Here is a 22168-nt window from a genome sequence, read left to right as displayed (position 1 = left end):
CCACTGTGCTCCATGTGCACTGCCACTCTTTTTCCTGCTCACATTTTCGGACTGGTTCAAAAACCAAAATAATAATAGCTCGGCCTACAGTCTTTGCACACACAAGTGGTTTGAGCAGCGTTAGGGGACTGATGCCAGACACACACTAATGCTCAGATTGCTTCTTATTCAGTAGCGTTTGGACACACAGCTACGCACTGCCATGAAACTCTCATCTAATTGGTGAGGAACCCTGGCAATTTAACTGAACTGAAGTGGGGTTATTTTATGGAGTAAACAGCCTCCTGGAGCAGACAAAACCACGCAGAAAACCCATGTATAAATAGCTTGAGCTGAAAGCACAGCAATGCTGTGTCACGGCACGCTCCTGAGCAGCGAGCACACAGAGCTGAGCCATTTCTCCTGCCCTGCAATGGAAGCACACCTCCAGACAGGCACACATGGCTCATCTCACCCCCAGCACAGTGCAAAGGCAAGCGGTGATTCAGGGGTGCAGCAGCTAGCACTGGCTGCATGCCACAGCGAGCGCTCTGCAATGGCTTTCTGTTATCTAACAATGCCTTTTGAGCCAGATGTATCCACTGCGAAGTCAGGTATCATTAAAAAAAGAAAATAATTCAAAACCTTTTAACAACCAGCTCGTGCAAAAGTCTGGAATGCTACAGTGAGCCCACCCTGAATTCAGTGCCAGCACAGACACCCCGTGCAGCATTCATTCCTGACAAACAGCAAAGCCACTCCCCTGGCTCACACTGCAGATGAGAGTGTGTGAATGCTGCTGGGACAATGCAGCACAATTGCATCATTGCCCAAAAAAAAAAAAAAAAAAAACCCCAAAAAACCTCAGCTGCATTTTCTATTCACTGATGGAGTTCCAATTATGCCTCCCATACAGAAGTGCTGTATTGGCTGTTACAAAAAGGCACGGACCCTACGGAATCCATATGAGGGCTCTGAGAGCTCTGATTTCACAATGGAGTTTCTGCCACTGCTGTGCTGTTCCACAGCTTTTTATACAAGAAGGGAATCCACCACTTGCAGAATGGCCGGGGGAGATGCAAACATCTCCAGGCTGAACTCACTGTTAGTGCACCCTGTAACACAACAGCAAACAACCTCCCGTTCCCTTCATTAACTGAGAAAACCCCCAGGGATTGGTGACAGCAATGATGTAACAGGGACAGGGCTGAGAGAGCCTTCCAGAGCCTGACTTAACACTCCTGGAGCCACATTTGATGCGATAATAATTGAAGATGACAAACCTGGGGATCTTTGCTTTCCCCATCTCTTGGCTGAGCAAGCAGGAAGCCCCACTGTGTGGCCCTGCAGTCACAGAGCCATTGCTGGATGCGACACAGAAGCCAGATGTTCTGATTATTATTTTTCCCTATTAAAGTCCACTGAATTTCTATTCTAAACATGCTGAAGGTGAATTAAGTGCCCCTCCTGTATACGGGTTTTAGGAGTAAAAATCTTTTATACCTGCAATAGTCCTTGTCAGCCTGGTGTCCTCTGGATGCTGAACATGGACAACAATAAGCAGATTGCAGGACCAAGGTGTTTGGATCCAGCTCAGGCTCCAGCAGGGCCCACAGTCTCCCAGGTTCATGAGGCACCTCTGGGCCAAGCAGAAGACCTCCTGTTCCCTAAGAACATCCCTAAGAAGCATGCCACTGCCCCCTTCAATGGGATCTGCACTAAAAGCATTCCACTTCACTAACAGATCTTAGAGGCAAGAGCGAGGGGGGGTTGACTGTTAACAGAACTCAGCATGTAATTATCCTCCTACAAATGCCAAAGACATCACACAGCAGGTAACATCACCTGGAAGCACCTGTAAGATATCTCAGGGCAGAGCTGGTTACAAAGGATGCTCAGATAAGCATCAGAATGCATCGCATTTGACTCAACAGCTCTGACAAATCCTGTGCACTTAAAGTGCATTTGTCCCCCTCCATCCTTCCCTGCCCTCCCTCGGCTCTTTGCTCAGGCTGAGGTTTGGGACAAGCTGACAGGGATCATTTTAAGCACCATCACCACCTCTGGGGCCTCTCCCAGGTGCAGCTCACCAGCTGTGAGCAGCTCTGCTGAGGGCATGCTTACAGGAACAAGAGCTCACTCCAGACAGCATGAGCAATAGGCAGTAAAAGCCTGCTTGCCTGAAGTCAGCAGATCTGCCTCCAAACACACAGAGAGGTTGCTTATGTTTTTTCCCCTTTCTTTAATAAGAAAAGCATTCTCCTTTCAGAGCAGAAAGGCACCGACTCCCAGCACAGACACAGAACTCCATACCTGTGCCAACAGCCTCTTGGGGATGTCGTCACCGGGAGGGAAAAGTGCTGAAGAGGAATGATGGAGCTCATCAGTCCCAAAGGCACTGATCCCCATCCCGGCAGGGCTCCAGGAGGATGCTCTGTACATCTGGATTCCTTCGCATTACACACCCAATAAAAAACAATCTGGAGAACAAATAATCAATAGCCACCGTCTGCAAAATGCATTTTACCTTCTTAAACCAAGTCAGTTATCCTTGACAGTGAGCCCCATATTTCCTGGAACTGTAATTCACTCCATGTCTACTTCCTACAGTGACTTTTTTACGAGGATATATCGCTGTGAACACATACAGGGAGAAAGGGAGCATTTTGCTTTAGCACCAGGCTGTTATGGGCTGTACACATAACGTGCTCTTTGCTTTAATGACTTCGGTTATCACAGAGAGCTTCCAGCCCATCACAACCCCAATGAAACACTGAGCCATAAACGCAGTTGGAGTTTGCAAACAGTACAGCAAAACACCCTCGAGATGATTTAGAAAGCTGTGCTGTGACAGCTGGAGAGGTGCTCTGCTCCCTCCTCCTCTCAAAGCCCAGGTTGGACAACCTCAGCCTGAATGCCATGGGGGGAGCAGCCCTGGGAGCCCTGCAAAGGTGGACAAAGCTGGCTGCAGACTGCAGGGCACCCAAGAGCCACGTGGCATGCAGGTAGCTGAGCCTTAGGTGGCTGTCATTCCTAATGACAAATAGAAGCTATGTACTCCCTCAAAGCTGCCAATGCTCACTGACTACTACTGTATATTGGTCAGATGTGGCAAGATCCCTATGAGGACATGGAACAGCCCAGAGCAAGTCAGCCCAGCCTCGAGCAGGATGCTCCCATGCTCACAGCAGTGCCTTTCCCCAGAACCATCGCCCAGCTCTGCAGGCTGCACATACACATGTGTGCAGCTCCATCAGCCCCTCAGGGTCAGCTGGCACTGGGATGGAACATGGAAGCCAGGAAGGAACCCATGCACCATTACACAGGGAACAAGAAGTCAGAACAAAGCATTTCACCCGCAGGTAAACACTCTGCATAGAAAACTCAAGATACTGTCAAGATTAAGAAGCGTGCCAAGCATACACAGAGAAGGCAGTAAAAAGGATTTTTTTCTTTTTGCCTTGCATATGAAATGACATGCTTTGTTCTTAGTAGAAATTTAAAACGAAAAGCACCTGATGCAGCAGAAAGCCACAGCAAGAGGCCCTCAGGTGTGAGCATCTGCATAACACACAGCCAGCCTTACAACTGCTGCTGACAGGCATTCCTTACCTGTGTCAGGTACGTGGCACATCGTGCACCTCCAGCAGCTGCAGCCAGCACACAGAAAGCATCGCCTTCAACACACAGCATCACTCAATTCACCTGTCCAGATTCATGTCCAGATTCCCTGCAGCTCCATGCTGGGCTCACACTGCCATGCATGCAGCATTCTGTTATCCTATCAGGTGCTTCACTCACACCTTCACTCCTTCAGCCTTTACCCGTGGCCTCGGGCACTGCCAACACAGATTTGCACAGAGGGCACACTGTCAGGGTGCCTGCCCTGCAGCCTTCAGGACCACGTGCCATGCCATTTAGCAGGGCTGATGCTTAATTAGGTTTGCTTAATGAGTCATAGAAAACGGTGTATATGTAAGAACAGGTTTCCCATCAGCGTGAGGACCTCACTGGATTATCTAGGTGAAACGCTGCCTTACAATGAAGTCTCTTTTTCATTCTACATACTTAACTCTGACCTACATTGCTCGGCTCGAGGGAGGCCCATCTCCAGAGGGGATGCTGGCTGCTCAGCTCCAGCACTTCAGCATGGATGGAAGGAGCAGCCTCGTGCCTCTCCAGATCCAACACAACATGTGGAAGCTCCAGGAAAGAGCACACATAGCCACCAGGTGCAGATCAGGGCAGGCACAAAGCTGCAGCCTGACCACAGCCCACTGGCAGTGATGCACAGAGCCTGAGGAGCCTGGCCAGCCACTTTGTTGTGCAAGGTGAAGCTGCAATCAGACTTGAGAAAGGCAAAACTAGGAGGCTTTGGGACAGGACAGCAGCTCCAACCCTAAGCTGCCAGGGCTGTAATTAGGGCTGCACACTGAGAGGAGCAAAAAAAGGCAGGGAGAAAGGAGCACGGCTCTTTTACACAGTAGTTGTTAGGGACAAGGTGGGCTCCCAAGGAAAGAGCCCTCAGCTGAGGTCCCCTCGTGCAGAGAGCATCTGCTGCCCAGCAGTGGCCAAACTGAGGGTTCAGCTCTGTCACCCAGAATCGGTGCAGACAGCCTTGTGACAGCCCTAAGGGCTGCTGAACACATCTGCTGTAAACTGATCTCATCTCTTCACTGCTATGTTCACACCTTCAGATAAGATAAGGCAGTTTTTCAGGACCCACCTCTGCATGGGTTGTGCTGACAGATGTCTCTATTGCAGTGCTGCAATAACCAGCAGCCTATGGATGGAACAGCAGACAGCCATACAGTTCTCCATTCTGAAAACTGCACTTCCAGCCCATGAGAGAATGGCAAACATTGCTTTCCTGGGTGAGATTTTAAGGAAACTGACATCTGCAGCCCTCAAACAGAGCCTGCAGCTGAATCCTTACCAGATCTATGTCCTTCAGGGAAAGCACATACATGCTGTTTCAGCCCCCAAAATGGAGTTCCTCCTAGCTTTCAGGTCACTCAACAAGCGAGGCTGAGATGGAAGCACAAAGATGGTCATTATATGGTGGTGTGGCACACGTTGTCCATTGGTGCCTGCATCTCCTGCCCAGGCCACGTTCCAGAACCTTGGTGTGATTGCAGTGTCACAGCTACAGCACCATGCAGGAGTCAGCACTGCTCCTCCTTGATAGGCACAGGCAGAGCACGACTTGGGAGCACCTTCAAAAGCGCCATGGGCTTTGAGTATTGAGAGATTTGTTACCAGCCCCTTCCTAGCTCACCTAACAAAGCACTAACGTGCACAAAAGCAGGGAAACGAAAGAGTACATCCTCCTAAAAACAAGTTGCTGATGTGGGTGGGAGGAAAACAGTCCATAGGTCTGTGTGACATCTCAACAACTGCTGGAACTGAGCACCAAGAAGCCCCTGCAGTGACAGCTTCTTGCAGCCATGCAGGTGTCAGCAGAGGGGTTTCACCATTGCTCAGGGCCTGGGTTCCAGTCACAGACTGCATGTTGTCGCTTGTGATTAAAACCTCTTCCTTTTCCCAGTCTCTAAAGCAGATTTGCCACTTTGCTAAATCACAGCCTAGCTGACCATGACAAGCGCCTCCTATTCTTGCAAGCCTAAAATAAACTCCAAGGCAATGTTTAAATGAGGTGAAGCCAGAAGCAGCAGCACCAGCTACACACACACACACCACTAACCTTGTGGTGCTCCTAGCAGGGCCTTATTTTCACACGGGAACACAACAAACATCCTTTGTTTTACTCTTCAGAGTGCAGATAACCCCAACTACTGCACTTCCAGCCCCCTTCTAGCTCACATACCAGTGCTGTTCACTAGTGGGAAAACCTAAAAACAAAGCTCAGTGTCAGCCCCCAGTCTGCAGTAGCAGCAACAAACCTGGTGTTACAGCATAGCAGGAACCAGTTGAGTCACCATCCAAGAACCCTTCCTACCATGCTCAATAGCAGGTACAGGTTGGACAGTGATGCTGCAGACATCACTCTGTGCCTACTTGATCTTTTGTTCCAAGCCTTCATTTAAGCAGGGCCAGCAGTACAGACCACAGGCAGTCACCCCGTGCTGAACTGGAAAGGAGCTAAGTTAGCAACACAACTGGGAACAAACTGCACTGTGCAAGGATTCCTTTGATTGCTCTCCAAAACAAGTGGGATGGACTCTCGCTTTGCTGTCATCATCGCATCCACAGCACCAAGCAGATGCAGATGTTGAGCTGCACAGCAGGCTTCAAAGACTTCACAAATGCCTTCACAAAAAGCCTCCTAGCACAAAGATCCCAGTTCCAAAAAGAGCTCTGCCCACTGTTTGCTGCCCCCCACCCCACACTTACCCTTAGCTGTGTGAGAGCAATGCTAAGCAGCAGCAGCAGAGCAGAACCTGCCACCTCTCCAGGCCATCATTTCATTCCCTCGAGGATTCCTCTGACAGCAAACACTTCTCAGTGCCAGATTAGAGGAGATTAAGATAAACTCAAATTAAACCACCACGAGAGAAAGTTCAGGCTCATGTCAGTCACTGCAGGCAGCGAAGCACACAGCTGGAACTGCAGAGGCAGGTTGGGTGGAGCAGCTCATCCATAGGTTATGGCCAAGGAGGTTAAATACACCTTGTCAAACCCAACACAAGGCTCTCCAGCAGTTTCCAATCACACTGAGAAAAAAAACCCACCTGTTTTTGCAGTGAGCATTCACTCTGCAGCAAGTATGGCAGCGCTGGGAGCTCTCAGATAAGAGTATTTTCCCTACAAACCTGCAGGGCTGTACATGTGCTAATCAGAAAGGCGGCTGTAATCTGAAAAGAAAAACTGCGTGGGGCAAAAACAAAAGGAGCTGAAGCAGCACCGTGGGAGAGATGACATTAGGTGTGAATACACGGTGTGTTTCCACCTGAATGGCAATTAAAGAGGAGAATACACAGCATTAGTGCAACGCTGACACTCGTGCCACAGTCACTGTAAGATGTAACTCAACTCTCGATTATTTTAATCGTTGCACAAGAGCAAATGGATTCCAAATGGTAATCAGTGCCGACAGATGACAGCCTGGTACTGAATCGTGTTACTGATAATAGAAAAAGCACAGGCACAACATGAGTAAGGAAGCCAGGAACCTAGCCTGGGTTTGTTCCAGATCTCCAAGTGTCAACACTGGGGAGAAAGGGGGAGAAAAAAAAGATTCCTCCAATTAATGGTTTTATATACGTGTTACAGCGACCGCATCAATTAACAATACTTGTGATGCTTACCTCCTATAAATTATTAACCTTTCTCTAAGATGCCTACCAAAACAGGAAACATGAGAGCTGATGGCACAATACTCTTGTGAAATACACAGTGCTCGTAATGGAAAGCGTTAAGTTTTCATCTGACGCTCGGATCAAAGCAGCCCCAGGTGAGGAGCATTAATGCCATCCAACCAGGTCCTTGGGCTGACCAGGGCAGCAGAGACAGCCCTGCTCAAGAGAACCAAATGAGACAGCTCACGTAGCAGCACAACCCCCAGCAGCACACAGAACTGAACAGAGGAAGCTTGCAGCCCCACAGTAAGGGGGGCAAAGGCCAGCACAGCCCCAGGTGCTGGGGGATGAGGCAGTGACTGACTCAGCAACACAGCCTGAATCTTACTGTCAAACTTGCACAGTGAGAGCTCTGGCAGCTGGTAACACTGGGATAAAAGCATCAGCTGCTGCAATCAACAGAAACTTTAGGATCCTTTACTTTGTAAATCCAGGAACCCAGGTACCAGGTGCTGGTATTTCCTGCAGGGCATCACTTTTACTGCTGGGTAACCCTGCAAGGTGCTCTCCTCTCTTATATTTCAGGAACATGCAGTCTGTGCACAGTCTGGGAAGCAGCCTGGTTCATCCTGCTGCAGTTCAGAAAGCTTCCATGGTGGGAATAACCCGGGTTTTATGTTCATCACTTCCACATGCATTAAGTACACCTCAAGGAGGAAACATTCAATACCACCACACCTCGTTAAGAAGAGCTTCCCAAGCTCTGGAACACCAGAATGCAGCTCGGCCTGCTCTGACAGGAAGCAAATGAATCATCCACATCTGCAGACTTCAAAAACAACAAACCCAGAAGTTTTCCAAGAAGGACAGATTCCTCCCCTCCCTCCAGCCCTGCATTTCTTCTGCTTTCATCTGAACTCAGCGGATCATTCACTAAGAGAAGATGGTACTTCTGCATGGGAATTTCCACAGCCAGGTCCCTGCAGGCTTCCTGGGGCACGAGGACAGGAAGGCTTCTGACAGAATTAAGGACAGAACAATCAATTTGAAGAGCTGCTTCATTTAAAGCCAGTTACACAACCACGTAGTAACTCTAAATTTAGAAAATGTGGCTATTTTGTCTCAATTCTAGCAGTGTTTCAAGGAACTTGGACTCGAATGCTGAACAGAAGCATGAATATTTCTTGCAACAGCCATGAGAACTCTTCACTTGGATGGGATGTGCATCCTACCTTCCAGGGAAAAACAACTTCCATCTTCAACAGCAGTCCAAAGAGCAAAGCCAAAAAAATGACTGCATGTAGGGCCCTGCTGGAAATCTGATCAACCCTGAAAACTTCCTGCACACTCACCTCTCATTCTGAAAAGGCAGATTTTAGGGGAGCAGCCAGGAGGGCAGCACAGTCAGTGCAGCAGCAGCAGAGCTCCCTGTGAGCAGCAAGGAAGGCAGATGCTGGTTCAGGGCAGCTGAGGAGTGAAGCTGGATAAGGAAAACACAAAGATGCTTCTGATCTGTGCTGCTCAGGTTCTATGCCTGTAACAGCACAGCTGCTGACAACCACTTCACTGTGGATCTAGCACTTTCTGGCTGCATTGCTTTCCTGCAAAACCCTCACAGCTTACAGCATTTACACCCAAATTAACTCTAAAGCTGCTAGGTTACCCATCACTTCACACATCTGAGGAAACAAATCAAGCCTGAGTCTCTCAATAGAAAAATATATAAAATGCCACCCGGTTTCCAAGCGTTCCATTTTACACATTCAGAATAACCCATGCATTATAGTTTGCAGTGAGAATAATCTGTCTAAATAGACACCTCAGTCTGTAATTACACTGAGGAATGTCACGGGTTTTCCCACCACCCATACAGCTCAGAATGAGTCAAATGGAGAAGGCAAGACCACAGCAACAGCAAACCAAGCTCAGGGCCCAGCAGCACTGATGCAGGCGTCACCTGGAGTCACCTACAGGGAAAGGTTGTCACCTTGCCAAGGCACAACTCCAGAGGCACTGCCACATCAACACCAGGAAACGCTTTGAAGATTAAAAACGCTACTTACTCGCTAAGTATCCTTATCAGCAGAGGAGCAGGGCTGTTTCTTGAAACAAAAATGACTCGTATGCGAAATTCTTTTATTCTTGCAGTTGTATCCTTTCAAAAGTAGGTAAAGAACCTTAAATCGGCTGTGATGGAACTAATTCCAGCTCTCCCCGAATCAGTGTACTTCACATTAAGCAGGAGGCTCAGCCACAGACAGGAGACAGCACTGCTGGTCGCTGCAGCAGGAGTGATGTGCGTGCAAGTCCCAGCTTTGGGCTCCAAGCTGCTGTTAGAAGCCATCAGCTCCCATGCCCTCAGCTTCAGCAGCACTCTCCCTCCAGCAGCAGAGCAAATCGCTGTGCTGGAGCTGAGTGCAGCACCACATGGCACACCGCTGCAATTTTATGCTACAAAATGAAGGCTGCCTAACGGAGTGAGGGCAGAGCCACGCAGCTCCTCCTCAGCTCAGCAAGAGGCTCTGAAAGGATACTGCTGTAATGCAAATGGAACAGGCTCTCCTTGTTTAACTGCTGTGAGTTCAATCTTTCCCTGCCTGGAAGCTCCCTGACCTGCTCTCCTGCACATCTCTGCCCTCACCTCCCACAGCAGCAATAGTGCTGCCCATCCACTCACCAGGAGCTTCAGCACCAGCTGCTGAGGAACAGGAACAGAGCTTTGGCACTCCCCAAATGCCCCCAAAGCTCTATTGCATCCCACCAGGACAATGCTGCAGACACACCTACACCTCCCCTGTCCACCACCCCCTTGCTGAGATGCAGAGTACCAGGTGAGCCATGCTCCCAACACACAGCATAAGGACATCGATGCAATCCAGCTTACAGAGCTCCCTGATAGGCTGAACCACGATCACGGAGCTTCTTTGGTACAGCACAAACCTGAACAACACAGAAGGATGAACAACCCATGCAGGTAAGGCCATTTCTCAAGAAAAAAAAAGGAAATAAATCACAGCGTACAAAGATACAGATTCCTTAGGTTTAAGATCTGATCACTTACCCACTGGTTCTGGTCTCAGCAGACATGCCATGCAGTCAGGGGGAGCAAGGCTGCAGCTGCAGGTATTCATTACTTTTCTCTCCATAAAGTGGAATTAAAGCCTACACCCCAAAGGGCAGAAAACCAACACAGCACCACCTATCTTTTTGCTACACAAGCATATATCCAACACAGTTTGATCTCAGAGTCCAGCTGCATCATCAAGGAGCATATATCCTTGCTTCCACCTACACCAGCACACAGCGGAAGATCCCTGTCCAGTTTCCACTTGGGCTCTGCTCTGCCTGCTCTCAGCCCTCAGCAGGGCTGGCATGGATCCTATGCTCCTTTCAGCTTTCCCATGCAGGAGGTAAGAACCACCTGACGTGCACTGAGACACCTTCTATCAAGAACTGCCTTCACCCAGTCAGCCCAATGACCTCAAAGTTAAGAGAAAGATGGAAATCGCATGGAAAAAAGCCCCAGTGCCACCACGGAGCCTTTCTGCAGTTTTTTTTTTTGTTCCAGGACACAGTTAGCATCCTCCTACCTCACCACAGCTCTGAAGTGGCACACACAACCTGCACAAGGCAGAACCTGAGCTATGTGTTATGCACTCCAAGCACCGCCACATAAAAAGAAAAACCCACGTTGTCATCTCACGTCTCAGCTCCAGGCCTTGCTGGCAACACCAAAAGCAAGTGTAGAACCTCAAGCCCAAAGCAGCAGTTTGATGCTGATGGTGGGAGGTAAGGAGTGTGCAAACAACGAGGCAGGTTCCTCCCAGGGAGCATTTAGAAAGGTGTCATTGCCTTCAGAGCCCCTGAAATCCCACAAGCAATTAAACAGTCACAGGAGAAGAGGTTCTGAGCTTCACAGATGCCAGTTATCTCCCAGCACCAACACAGATGCTGAGCATTAAAAATAGTGTCTTTGCTCTGAGGAGGGAGCTGAGGACAGCTGGCACAAGCGAGACCTTGTCCCAAAAAACATCCGACAAGCCTTGTACCACTTAACTTCAACAAAGGATTTTAGCCAAAAAAAGTAACTTCACAGAGTTGCTTACAGCCAGGTCCCTGCAGAAGCCTTAGCTGGAGCTGCACAGCATACGTGAAGGAGAAACTTCAGGAGAAAGTCACAGCAAAACACCTCACTCGTTCACACGCAGGTATCTCAAACCCTGTATGGGATCCAACTGAATCCTCCTGAAGCTTGTAGTGCACCTTATGTTGTGTGCTAGTCCTGTTGAGCTGCCTCTTTCCCTTCCCTTTTAGCTAACCCAGCACATTGGGAGCGGGCGCTGTGAGCCACAGAACTGCCTGCTCAGGGACAGGCTTTGTCCATTTTAAAAATAACACTCCTGATTGGGGCTGGAAGAGCACTAATTAATTGCTGAGCCCAAACGATCACTCACCACACACACAGAATAACTCTCCATACAGTAACAGCACAAACTTTTGTTGTGCAGGAGCCCATTTTGCAGTGAAATATTAATGATGATCCCCAAGTCGATGTGGCAAGCATCAAAGAAAGCAAAAAACCAACTCGAGGGTACGTGACCTTGTGATGAGCACTTGCAGGCAGAACCATCTGACGTGGCTCCTGCTTTATGCAGAACTACAACAATTCCAGTAAGCCCTTTCTTCCCTCCCATCTCTAATGGCTACGGATGTCAGGTGGTTTCAGAGCACCCCTGGGAGACTGACTGAAACATCAGATGCAAGAAGAGGGTTGGATACAGCTTCACAAGTGATACAAACCAGTGCCATCAGTTTGTGGGCGCTGGATCTGAGTGCTGCACTGAGCAGCATTTACTGCTGACTCTGGAAGAGGAGCTGCACCCACACACAGCAGAAGTGCCTCTCGTCACCTGCTGACCTTAAGCATTCTGAACCACCCTGCTTTAGATAGTGGACACCTTGACCAGGTTTAGAGACAGAAGGTTTTTAAGGCTCTCTGTGCTCTCATCCCGCAGTTGCAAGGTCACCAGTGAGGACTGGTGTCTGGTGCTCATACCGGTCTGGTGGTGGCTGCAAAGGGACAGAGAGGTGAAAGCACAGCCCTTCAGTGAATGGGAGCATCCCCTTCTCCCGTGGGATAAATACAAAAATCACAGTTTCTAAGTTTAGGTCAAAGAAGTGACTACACGACAGGATTCAGACAAGTATTCATGCAGATATTGAAATTATGTGGGAATAACACCTTCAGAAAGTTCTCCTGCAACCTGGTATTCATATCGCAATGTCTGAGGTCAAGAAATAGCAGCAGCGGAGGGTGAGAAAGAACAGAAGGACTGTGTGGGATGAAGCAGAGTTGAATTCAGACTCGAGGAGATAGCATCAGAACAATTCCAGCTAGCGAGCTGATCAGCCACAGGATTTGTGCCTGGGGAGCCTCAGACAGTTTGAACTGGGCTGCAAAGTGAAGCTGAACAGACTGAGAGCCATCCATACCAAGTGGTTCAGAAGCTAAATATTCCCCAAAAAGCCCATCGGGTCCCTACAGGCTGCCATGTAAACCAGAAAGCGCTGCTGAGACACAGCATCACATTGGGTGCTGCCACAAGCAGTTCTTTCCCGAGGCAGAGAGCAGAGCACAAGGCAGGAATTCAGCAGCCTGCCCTGCTGAAGGCCTTCTGATAAGGTGCTGAAACACAACACCTGCACTTTCTGCTTCTCCCATCTGCAGTAGAGGCGTATCTGCCTTGCACAGGCTTTGGGAAAACGAAAGGCAGAGGAGAGCAGTGAGGCTTCCAGGTGAGGGGCAGAGGGAGGAAGGCAGCAGCATTTTAAAGCACCCTATGGGACTCACTACTACCCAACTTAATCAAGCACTTCTGCAAAGAACCCAAAGGCAGCTCAGGCGTACAGAAGGAATATAACCTGCACCTGAGGAACTCTGAAATTAAAATCCAGCTGGGTCTGAACCTCTGCTCATTTATCAGAAAAAGCATCAGGTGCTCCCAGCAGTTAGCAGTGCAACTTCTGAGCAACAACACATCCAGCACTGCGGCAGCACCATGAAGACAAGCAGGGCGGCTCAAGAAGCCAGAACTGCTCTGCAGGTTCACTGTGTGACAGGACTGAGGTCAGACAGGACATGGCTGGCACACCTCTCTGGAAAGGGAAGTGTTTCCTTCCAGGACTGTCTGGGTTTTACATTACTTGGCAACAATTATTTCCCTATGCTCTGCATTGGGAAAGCAGCCGAGGAAGGCAGGAAAGGAGAACAGAGAGAAGAAAGCCTGGCTCCTTTTTACTCACGTGAATGTCACGATGCTGCTAATGCCTATCAGAACCAAAGGCTCAGACAAACCCCTCGTTCAGGTGGAAGAGCCACTGGGCCTTTGTACCAAACACCAGCTCAAATTCAAGAGAAAGCTTCTATTACTTATTAACATCACAAATTGTGTGCTGGGGTTGAAGCAGCAGCAGCCTGCCCTCCACATCCAACAGGAGAGAACAAAAGCATTCAGCTTCTAGAGGCAACAGTCACCACGATTTGCTTATATATCCTCTAGTTGAAAAAAATAATTCCTGCCCCCAGCAGCTGAAAGAAAAGACAGGAAAGCTCTCAGATCATAACCCAGTTTGGGTACACAGAGCAGCTTTTTGGATGGCAACAAGTGCCCTCTGCAATCCGTGGTCTGGCTGCACCAGGCCAGGTTAACATTCCTGAAGACATCAAACAAACTCACAGCCAAAGATGCTTGAGAGTCAGAGCTGCAGCCAGAAGACAGACCTGCAGACACAGCTGAGAACAGCAGCCACAAGCCAACAAACCTCAGGCCCAGGACAACCACGTGGCCACATGGTTTGCTCCCCACAGCCCACAGAGGGATGTCAGGCTTACCTGGTGCCACAGTGCAAAGGGGCCGGGTCAGCAGACAGCCAAAAGACCTCACTTATCACCACGAAATGGCAAGCCCCATGTGTTTCCAGCAGCGGCAGGTTTGTTTTTAGTAATCCCACACTGCAGAGCAGCTTGTACACAATGCCTGGCAATTTGGTTGTTGGGCAGCTTTTCAAATGGAAAAATCAATACGGTAAGTACACCTGAATTCTTCAAGCACTTAGGAAACTTCTCCCCAGGGTCTATTACCTGAGTGCAGAGATGCCTACACAAGAGCAGCAAGACCACAAAAAAGAAAGAAAAAGGAAGAGCATTTATTTATGTAACTGCCTTCCGACCCCCTCCCTCCCCAGCCCAGCTTTCCCTAATGCTGCACAAGGGCACAGCTATCCAGCAAAGTCAGAATGAGCACTTTGGAATTAAGGAATCCAACACCCAAATCCATGTTTGCTCCCCCAAACTGGGGTGGCCTTGGATGCTAGAAAACACGCTCCACTCTGGGCCAATCTGTGCTGCTGCAGCACACAGAATTTGTATTTGAAAGCCACAGCGATCGAACTGTGGGAAAGAAAAGGCTTTTTTTTTTTTTTTTTTTTAGGTACAAACACACAACACAGCAATATCTTCCCTTGATGCCCGTTTTCATTTTGCTTATCTCCAACCGGTCACGTGTTTAATGACACTATCACCTAAATATAGCTCATCCTGCTACCGCTCACCATCCTACCCACCCCTGCAGGACCACCGCACACCTCCTGCTTGGCGTGCTGAGCTGCTGGAAGGAGGCAAAGCGGAGGGCCGGGCAGCCCCTGTGCGTGCCTCCTGCCTCGCTCAGCACAACGCCCGTGGCTGGCAGCCCCTTTGTGCTCCATCTCAGTGCCCCTCTCTCTTTTGTCTCCCTGCTGTCGGGCTGCGTGCAGCGGGGACGCCCCAGAAGCATAGAATACAATCAGAAAGGTGTGGGAAAGAGCTCTGAAATCATCTAGCCCAGCTGTCCAGCATCGCACGCCACGTCCCTAACCGTGACATCTAAATTAAACACCTCCACAGACGGCGACTCCCGCAGCTCCCCGCACGGCCCGTTGCATTGCCTCACCGCTCTCTTCCGAGCGGAAACCCTAACATCCAACCCGCAAACCCAGCCCAGCAGAACGCGGCCGGAGGGGCGCATCCACGCAGCCGGAGGACACGCATTTACGTGCGGCTCAACCCAACGCCGGCACAAACGAGGGCAGAACCGCAGAGCTGCCGTCCGACGACGGCCGGACATCGCTCCACGCACACGGGAGGCGCCGCTCCGCATCCCCGCGGGCCGCTCGCACGTCCCCCTTCCGAAGCCATCGCGCAGAGACGCGGCCCGGCGCTCAGCTCCCGATCAGCCGGCGGCCCGCAGCCGCTCACCTTGGTCTCCTTGACGTGCTGCTTGATGCCCTCCGGGTACCACTGCACCCTCACGTAGCCCCGCCGCAGCGGACTGGCGCGGCCCTCCTCCGTGCCGCCCGCCCCCGGGCCGCCCGATTCCGAGCCCCCCGAGCTGGCCGCTCCCCCCGCTCCCCGGCCGCCGCCCCCCGGTGCCGCCGTCGCCGTTTCCTCTTCTTCCGAATCGGAGTCTTCGCCGTGGATGAGGCGAACCAGGCCGAAACGCACCGAACCGCGGTAACGGCCGGATACCAGGTCGTGGGAGAAGAGGAGGCGCTGCGAACCGCCCGGAGGAGCCGAAGGGGGTAAAGGCAGAGCGGGGGCCGGGGTCGGGGCGGCGGGGAGCTCCGCCATGGCGCCGGGCTGAGCGGGAGAGCGCGCGGCCGCCGGCACGGGATGGGGGAGGGGCGGGGCGGGGCGGGCGGCGCGCATGGAACGTCAGGGGGCGGGGCTTGGCGGGGCCACGCCTCGTGCGTAGCGACGCCGTCGAGGCGGGCGTGGCCGCTGATTGGACACGCCCGCGGAGGTGCCACGCCCACCGCGTGGGAGGGGCAGAGCGGAGGGAGGAGGGCAGAGAGGCGGGGGGGTGTTTTCTCTGCTCCGAGACATCACGTCGTTTCCCTTTGTGACCTCCCCGCACCTGTGCGGGACATCCGGAAAACGCATGGAATCCTCGGGCAGATCGGTTATGTCGTAGAAAAAAATATTAAAAACCCAGGAGCGGTGTTTTCCCCCTTTTCATCCTTTCCAGCAAGGAGCTCGAGCCCCAGCTCAACAAACGGGCTGAGTTTCTCTGTCCAGCGCTCCTGGAGGAGAATGGAGGAGCAGCGCTCGGACGTTGTGCACAGCACTGCGCTGTGTCCTCGCAGCTCCACGGACGTGTTTCCAAGCACGGCTATGCTAGCGATGCTTCTCATCATCCCCCCGATGCATGTTGCAACACTGCTAATGAAATATAGATACGGGCAATAGGCACGAACCGGTGCGCAGATGAAACTGCCCCTCTTCATTCTCCGCTCCGGACCCACCGAACCCTTCAGACCCCGTTTCTTTTGGGCCCGGTTCCGGTGCGTGGGGCGCTGCTGCCACCGCGCGGCCGCTGCTCGGGCCGGCAGGGAGGGATGGATGGATGGGTGCCCGGCTTGGGTGCACGGATCCTTGCGGCGAAGCCAGAGGAAGGTGTGAAACAGGAGTGGCAGCAGCGCCTTCAAAAGACAAGGCTGCAGCTACCCCAAGCAGCGTGACCGCGGAGCACCGGGACAGCCGGGAGCAAACAGAGGGAACGAGGAGCCGCCGGGCTGCGCCCGTGTCCTCTCTGCAAAGCCCGTCCCGAGAGCGCTGCTCCGAAGATGCTGCTGCACGGCGAGCCTCCGGTGTTGGCCCTCTGCAGCTGGAGCAGCGGACGGAGACTGAGCAGGCTGCTCTCTCTTGCCATGGTGCTGCCTTCGGTTGCTCTGAAATGCCACTTCTGAACAGCAGAAGGTTTTTTTTAATGATTACTTTTGCTGATGCAGAATCACAGAATGGTTTGGTTGGAAGGGAACTCAAGGATTGTGAATGTCCAACGCCCCTGCCACATGCAGGGCCACCAGCCTCCACATTTCATACCAGCCCAGGCTGCCCAGGGCCCCATCCAGCCTGGCCCTGAACACCTCCAGGGATGGACGGGGCATCCACAGCCTCTCTGGGCAGCTGTTCCAGCACCTCACCGCTCTCACAGTAAAGAGCTTCCCCCTGACATCAATCCTAAATCTTCCTTCCCTCAACTTCAAGCCATTTCCCCTTGTCCTACTGTTATCAACCCTTTCAAACATTCCCCTCCTCTTTGTAGGCTCCCTTTAGGTACTGAAGGCTGCAATGAGGTCACCCTGCAGCCTTCTTTTCTCCAGGCTGAACAAGCCCAGCTCCCTCAGCCTGTCTTTGTAGTGGAGATGCTCCAGTCCCCTGATCATCTCTGTGGCTCCTCTGGACCCTCTCCAACAGCTCCCTGCCTTGCTTGTACTGGGGGCTCCAAACTTGGACACATACTGCAGATGGGGCTTCACAAGAGCAGAGTAGAGGGGAACAATCACCTCCCTGTCCCTGCTGGCCACCCCTCTTCTGATGGAGCCCAATTGTTCCCTTTCCAGAAGCTCACGCTTGGGATAATCCCCATCTGGTTACACTGGTCACGATAGGGACAAATACAGCTGGCTTCCCTTATCCTGCTCCTCGTGTAACAGCCCCCAGGAGCAGCTGGGGGTGAACACAGAAGGATGCATTGCGTCTTTCCCTGTCCAAGCCCTGCTCTCCCTGCCAGCTCACCCCAAGTACGCAGCAATCATCTAAATCAGCTTTATCCCCCCGCAGGCAGTCATGCCAGGGTAAAGAAATCAGCCTCAGCTGCCTGATGGGATCCTTTGCCTGCTCGTCATCTTAAAGCCTCTCACCTCTCCTCGTCTTTCATCACGGTTATAAACCCCTTAGAACTTCGTCACGTGCTCCATAAATAACAAATATATAAGTGAGGCTCTGCGTGTGGCTGCAGCCCCATCCCTGCTGTCCCACAGCTGTGAGGAGCCGCAGGATCAGGCTGGAGAGGAGCAGCACCAGGTCCCCATCCCCATCCCACAGCCGGTAAGCCCAGCGTTTCTGGGATCTGGTGGTCCTCATGGCCTTGGGGATATCTGGTGGCCCGTGGGTCGCTGTGTTGTTCTGGGCTATGGAGAAATTGCCTCAGAAGGGAGGGAGCTGGGACATCGAGTTTGACTTGCTTTGGATTTTGGAGGTGAGAGCATCTCTGCAGGCCATGCAGATGCTTTGGGCTCTGTAGTGCACAAACACAAAAGGAGGGGACAAATTTACAGCATGTACTTGGCGTGCTAATAGTACACCCTGACATATGGGGATGTGGAAAGGAGCCACAAGCTGCTCCGGAGCTTAATATACCCTGGGGTATAAACAACTATGAAAACATGCAGGAGGCTGTGTTAGAGCGGGGGAGACAGGTTGATGGAGCTGGGAGGAGAAGGGTTTCCTCCTAACTCTGGTTATCCCTCACTGTGCACCCAGCAGCCATCTCAGTGTGCACATTCCCTGCATGCCAAAGACCTTTGTGTGTGCAGGGAGCTGAGGAGCTGAGCAAAAAGCAAAAGCTCATTTCCAAAAAAGAAATACAACTCCACCAGCCCGCTGGCTGTGTGACCTGGGCTGCCAGAAGTGCTGGAGGGGAAAAGATTCAATGAAAAGGAGCTGAGAGCAGGCTGTAGCCCACAGCACTTCTGCTCACGCTGTTGTGTTGGGGTACTGAGAAGTTTCTATAAGCACAGGGGGTGTCTGAGCCACCCCAGCCTGCTGCAGAGCCCTGATGCAATCAGGGGGTGAGCAGATCTGGCAACTGATACCAAGCTGTGAATCCTACAAACATCACAGCACTCCTGTCTCATTTTGCTCCCTTCCCATCCATGGGAGTGTGAAGCACTCATTCCCAGCACGTGTTGCTTTGTCTTGCACTCACCCCTTGGCAATGAGAACTGGCACAAGGGATGCTAAATATTTTCCTGCCCCTGATAGCCCTTGTGCCCAAAGAGCACATCCACTGCTAACCCAGCAATCCATCGAAAGGGAATCACAGCAACACCCCATCTCACCACTTCCAGCACCCAGCCCTCAGCCTTTCCAGATGGAAAATTCCCAGCTCGCTTTGGCTCTGCCCTGTGCAACGCTTGTGCTGGTAATGCTTTTGTTTCTATAAATCCTATTAGCTGGAGGCAAGCCTATAATTAGCAGGGAAAGCCGGCACCTCTCAAACAATAATCAGAACTGACCTGGCTCCATGCTGGCTTTGCTGTGAATTGCTTTGAATATTGGCTGACTGGTGGCTCCCGCTTGGCTGGGAGCTGCTGCCACTATTCCTGCCCGCAGGCCAGGGCTGCTCGGGTTGCACTTCTCTCTGGGTTTATTAACTTGGTTTGATTGGGCATGAAACATGAGGCGGATTTATGACACAGAACCTGACCCAAGCAGAGGGATCTGGCAGGGATGTGTAGGGTGGGTGGTGATGGATGGGACAGAGCAGCAGAGACAGTTCCATTGCCACGGGACCCATAAGAGCTCTTTGGGCAAGGCTGGGGCTCTGCTTTTCCCTGCAAGGGAACACTAGAGGACTGCTCTCCTGAGCAAGCTTCTACACAAGGATTTACAGAGTCCAATCCCACGTCTGTTCAGCAAGGGCACCCTAACAGCACACCCCTGGACCTCCCAGCCTTTGGAGTGGTTGTGACCACAGGCACTGGAGCAGCTGCAGATGGGCTCATCCTGCCTGCTGGCCTATTTCAGCCAGGTTTTCCAGTGTGGCCATGATTTAAGTGCTCCCCAGGGGCTAAGCCATGTGATTTACCCCCTAAGCAAGCTGGAAAAGTGAACAAACCCCCCAGCAGCACAAGCATGGCATAGAATCACACAACACCCCGAGGTGGAAGGGACACACGAGGACCATCAAGTGGAAGCCCAAAGCACCACCCAAACCCTACATGTGAGAGCAATATCCCAACACTCCCTGAGCTCTGGCAGCTCAGTGCCATGCTTGCTGCCCCAAGGATCTGCTCCATGCCCAGCACCTGCTGAATCTTTCCCTAATCCCCAACCTGATCCCCTGAAGCAGCTCCAGGCTGGTCATCTCTGGTGCACACACAGCACCGACGTCACCTTCGTGCCCTGGACAGGGACAAGATGCCCAGCCCCAGCTCCATCCCACTGCCCAGGCCCCTGGGGCTGGAGGTTGGCTACTTGTGCCAACTCCCAGAGGTGACAGCAGGGTTGCCGTGGGTGGGTATTTGCTGTCTCCATACCCACACACATATATATAGCTAAAGGACAGCAGGTAGCCTAATCCCATGCACGATCAACAGGTATTTTCGACAGCTAAGAGCTCAGGAAGAGATCGGCTGAAATTAAGGGTGCCGTGACACCGCTGGTGCCCGGAGCTGACAGAGCTGCCCTGGATAAAGGCAGCTGGGAGCAGAGCGGGATGCCGGTGCTCAGCACGGTGCCGTTCCTGAAGCCCACCCACCTGCAGGGCCCACGCAATTCTCCCGGCCGCCAGCGCCGGCACACACTGCCTGCCAGTGAGTTCCGCTGCCTCAGCCCCGAGGATGCCGTCAGCGTGTTTGAGATTGAGAGGGAAGGTAAGGGGCTGCCCATCCCCATCCCCATCCCCATCCCACCTCAGCCCGGTGTCAGAGCTGGGAGCTCAGTGCCATCCCCTTCCAGCCTTCATCTCTGTCTCCGGTGACTGCCCGCTGCACCTGGATGAGATCCGCCATTTCCTGACGCTGTGCCCAGAGCTCTCCCTCGGCTGGTTCGAGGAAGGGCGCCTGGTGGCCTTCATCATCGGCTCCCTCTGGGACCAGGACAGGCTGAGCCAGGTAGGAGCCGGGCTCAGGGTACACGGAGCAGAGCCTCGGGCTGCCCTGCACGGCCCCGCTAACGGCCCCGTTCCCTCCCTCCAGGCAGCACTGACCCTGCACGAGCCGCGGGGCACAGCAGTGCACATCCACGTGCTGGCCGTGCACCGAACCTTCCGGCAGCAGGGCAAAGGTTCCATCCTGATGTGGAGATACCTGCAGTACCTGCGCTGCCTGCCCTGCGCCCGGCGCGCCGTGCTCATGTGCGAACATTTCCTCGTGCCCTTCTATGAGAAGTGTGGTTTCAAAGCTCTGGGTCCCTGCCAGGTGACGGTGGGCGCGTTGGCCTTCACTGAGATGCAGCACGAGGTGCGGGGCCATGCCTTCATGCGCAGGAACAGCGGCTGCTGAGCCCTGCAGCCCAGCTGCACACCAGCCTCACTGCTGAGGGAAGGATGGGGGGTGAATACTGTGAGCCCTCTCTCCATCCCCACCGTGGCTGCACACCTTTCCCTGCTGGCCCCAGCCACAGCTCCCTGCCCACACATCTGCCTTTTGGCCAAGGGATGAGCGTGGCCCCAGCTCAGCCCTGTGCCTCACTCTCCCAGCGCTGGGGAAAAATCCAGCCTGCAAGCACCGAGCCTGCACCCTCCCCTTCCCCCCTCCTATAGCTGGGGCTGTGCAACCAAAGGATCCATTAGGGATGGAAAGGCCAAGAGCCTCAGCAGAGCCTATAAATCTTGAGCCCCCGGCCCAGGGTCCCCATCCCCAGCACAGCCCAACACCAGGCACGAAGCCAAGCCCTGCTCTGAGCAGCCCTTGCAGCCACTTCTCACCCAAAGGCACCTTTATAGCAGAGCCCCAGGGCCACCCCAAATCGTACAGCCAGGATCCTCCCTGCAGGGTCAGTCCTGCATGCAGACATCACCTGCCCAGAAAGAGCCCTCTGCAAATGCCTTGGTCAGTTGTGAAGCAGCAAATAAAGATGCAGTGATTGTTTTCTACACGCCTGCCTATCTTTGCCCCCAGCTCCATGCACAGCCCAGACACATCCACTGCTTTTTGGGGTGTCTCAGCTTTAAGCGAAATGGGGCAGATGTGCCCCAGGGTATCTGATGGGGTGATGCTGCCCTTGGGCAAGGAATGGAGGCTCTGTTGGGTCACTGTGCCCTGCTACAGGAGGGGTTTTTAAAGGGGAATTGGGGACAGCATCCCCCTGCAAAGCAGGGACAGCC

At 52.5% G+C, this 22168-nt stretch overlaps 2 protein-coding genes across 11 annotated transcripts in view; one reads left to right on the top strand and one right to left on the bottom strand.

Annotated features, from left to right (window-relative positions):
* The window catches only part of UBE2O (ubiquitin conjugating enzyme E2 O), a 49097-nt gene extending 33148 nt beyond the window's left edge, over positions 1 to 15949 (bottom strand). Inside the window, exons 1-2 of one of the 8 annotated variants that reach the window (XM_090122123.1) lie at positions 4916 to 5210; positions 3592 to 3818 (exon numbers count right to left, since the gene is read on the bottom strand). In XM_090122123.1, coding sequence (XP_089978249.1) covers positions 3592 to 3672 — 81 coding nt within the window. In that variant the 5' untranslated portion in view covers positions 3673 to 3818; positions 4916 to 5210. Of the gene's footprint in view, positions 1 to 2292; positions 2428 to 3591; positions 3819 to 4705; positions 4763 to 4915; positions 5211 to 15531 lie in introns of those variants that run through there. The other 7 variants (XM_031599108.2, XM_031599109.2, XM_031599106.2 and 4 more) reach the window with 7 other exon arrangements.
* A 1485-nt stretch (positions 15950 to 17434) lies between these two features.
* Positions 17435 to 21918, top strand: AANAT (aralkylamine N-acetyltransferase). 3 transcript variants are annotated; one of them, XM_090121810.1, is made up of 4 exons: positions 17435 to 18165; positions 20439 to 20714; positions 20800 to 20954; positions 21039 to 21918. In XM_090121810.1, the coding sequence occupies exons 2-4, from the start codon at positions 20558 to 20560 to the stop codon at positions 21342 to 21344; spliced, it is 618 nt and encodes a 205-aa protein (XP_089977936.1). In that variant the 5' UTR covers positions 17435 to 18165; positions 20439 to 20557; the 3' UTR covers positions 21345 to 21918. The 3 variants fall into 3 exon arrangements, with proteins under 3 accessions (XP_089977936.1, XP_089977934.1, XP_031454973.2); XM_090121808.1 differs by having other exon boundaries at positions 20800 to 21918; XM_031599113.2 differs by lacking the exon at positions 17435 to 18165 and having other exon boundaries at positions 20436 to 20714; positions 20800 to 21918.
* The last annotated feature ends 250 nt before the right edge of the window (positions 21919 to 22168 follow it).

The sequence above is a fragment of the Phasianus colchicus genome, chromosome 20 (genome assembly GCF_987193195.1).
Source record: "Phasianus colchicus chromosome 20, bPhaCol1.hap1.1, whole genome shotgun sequence".
Lineage (NCBI taxonomy): Eukaryota > Metazoa > Chordata > Aves > Galliformes > Phasianidae > Phasianus > Phasianus colchicus.
This window is presented reverse-complemented; position numbering and strand designations above follow the sequence as displayed.

What these genes read in the sequence shown, in the direction of transcription:
- AANAT (XM_090121808.1), top strand. Translation starts at nt 20,558, where the DNA reads ATGCCGGTGCTCAGCACGGTGCCGTTCCTGAAGCCCACCCACCTGCAG. An exon ending in GTTTGAGATTGAGAGGGAAG is followed by an intron (nt 20,715 to 20,799) that starts GTAAGGGGCTGC and finishes ATCCCCTTCCAG; the next exon opens with CCTTCATCTCTGTCTCCGGT.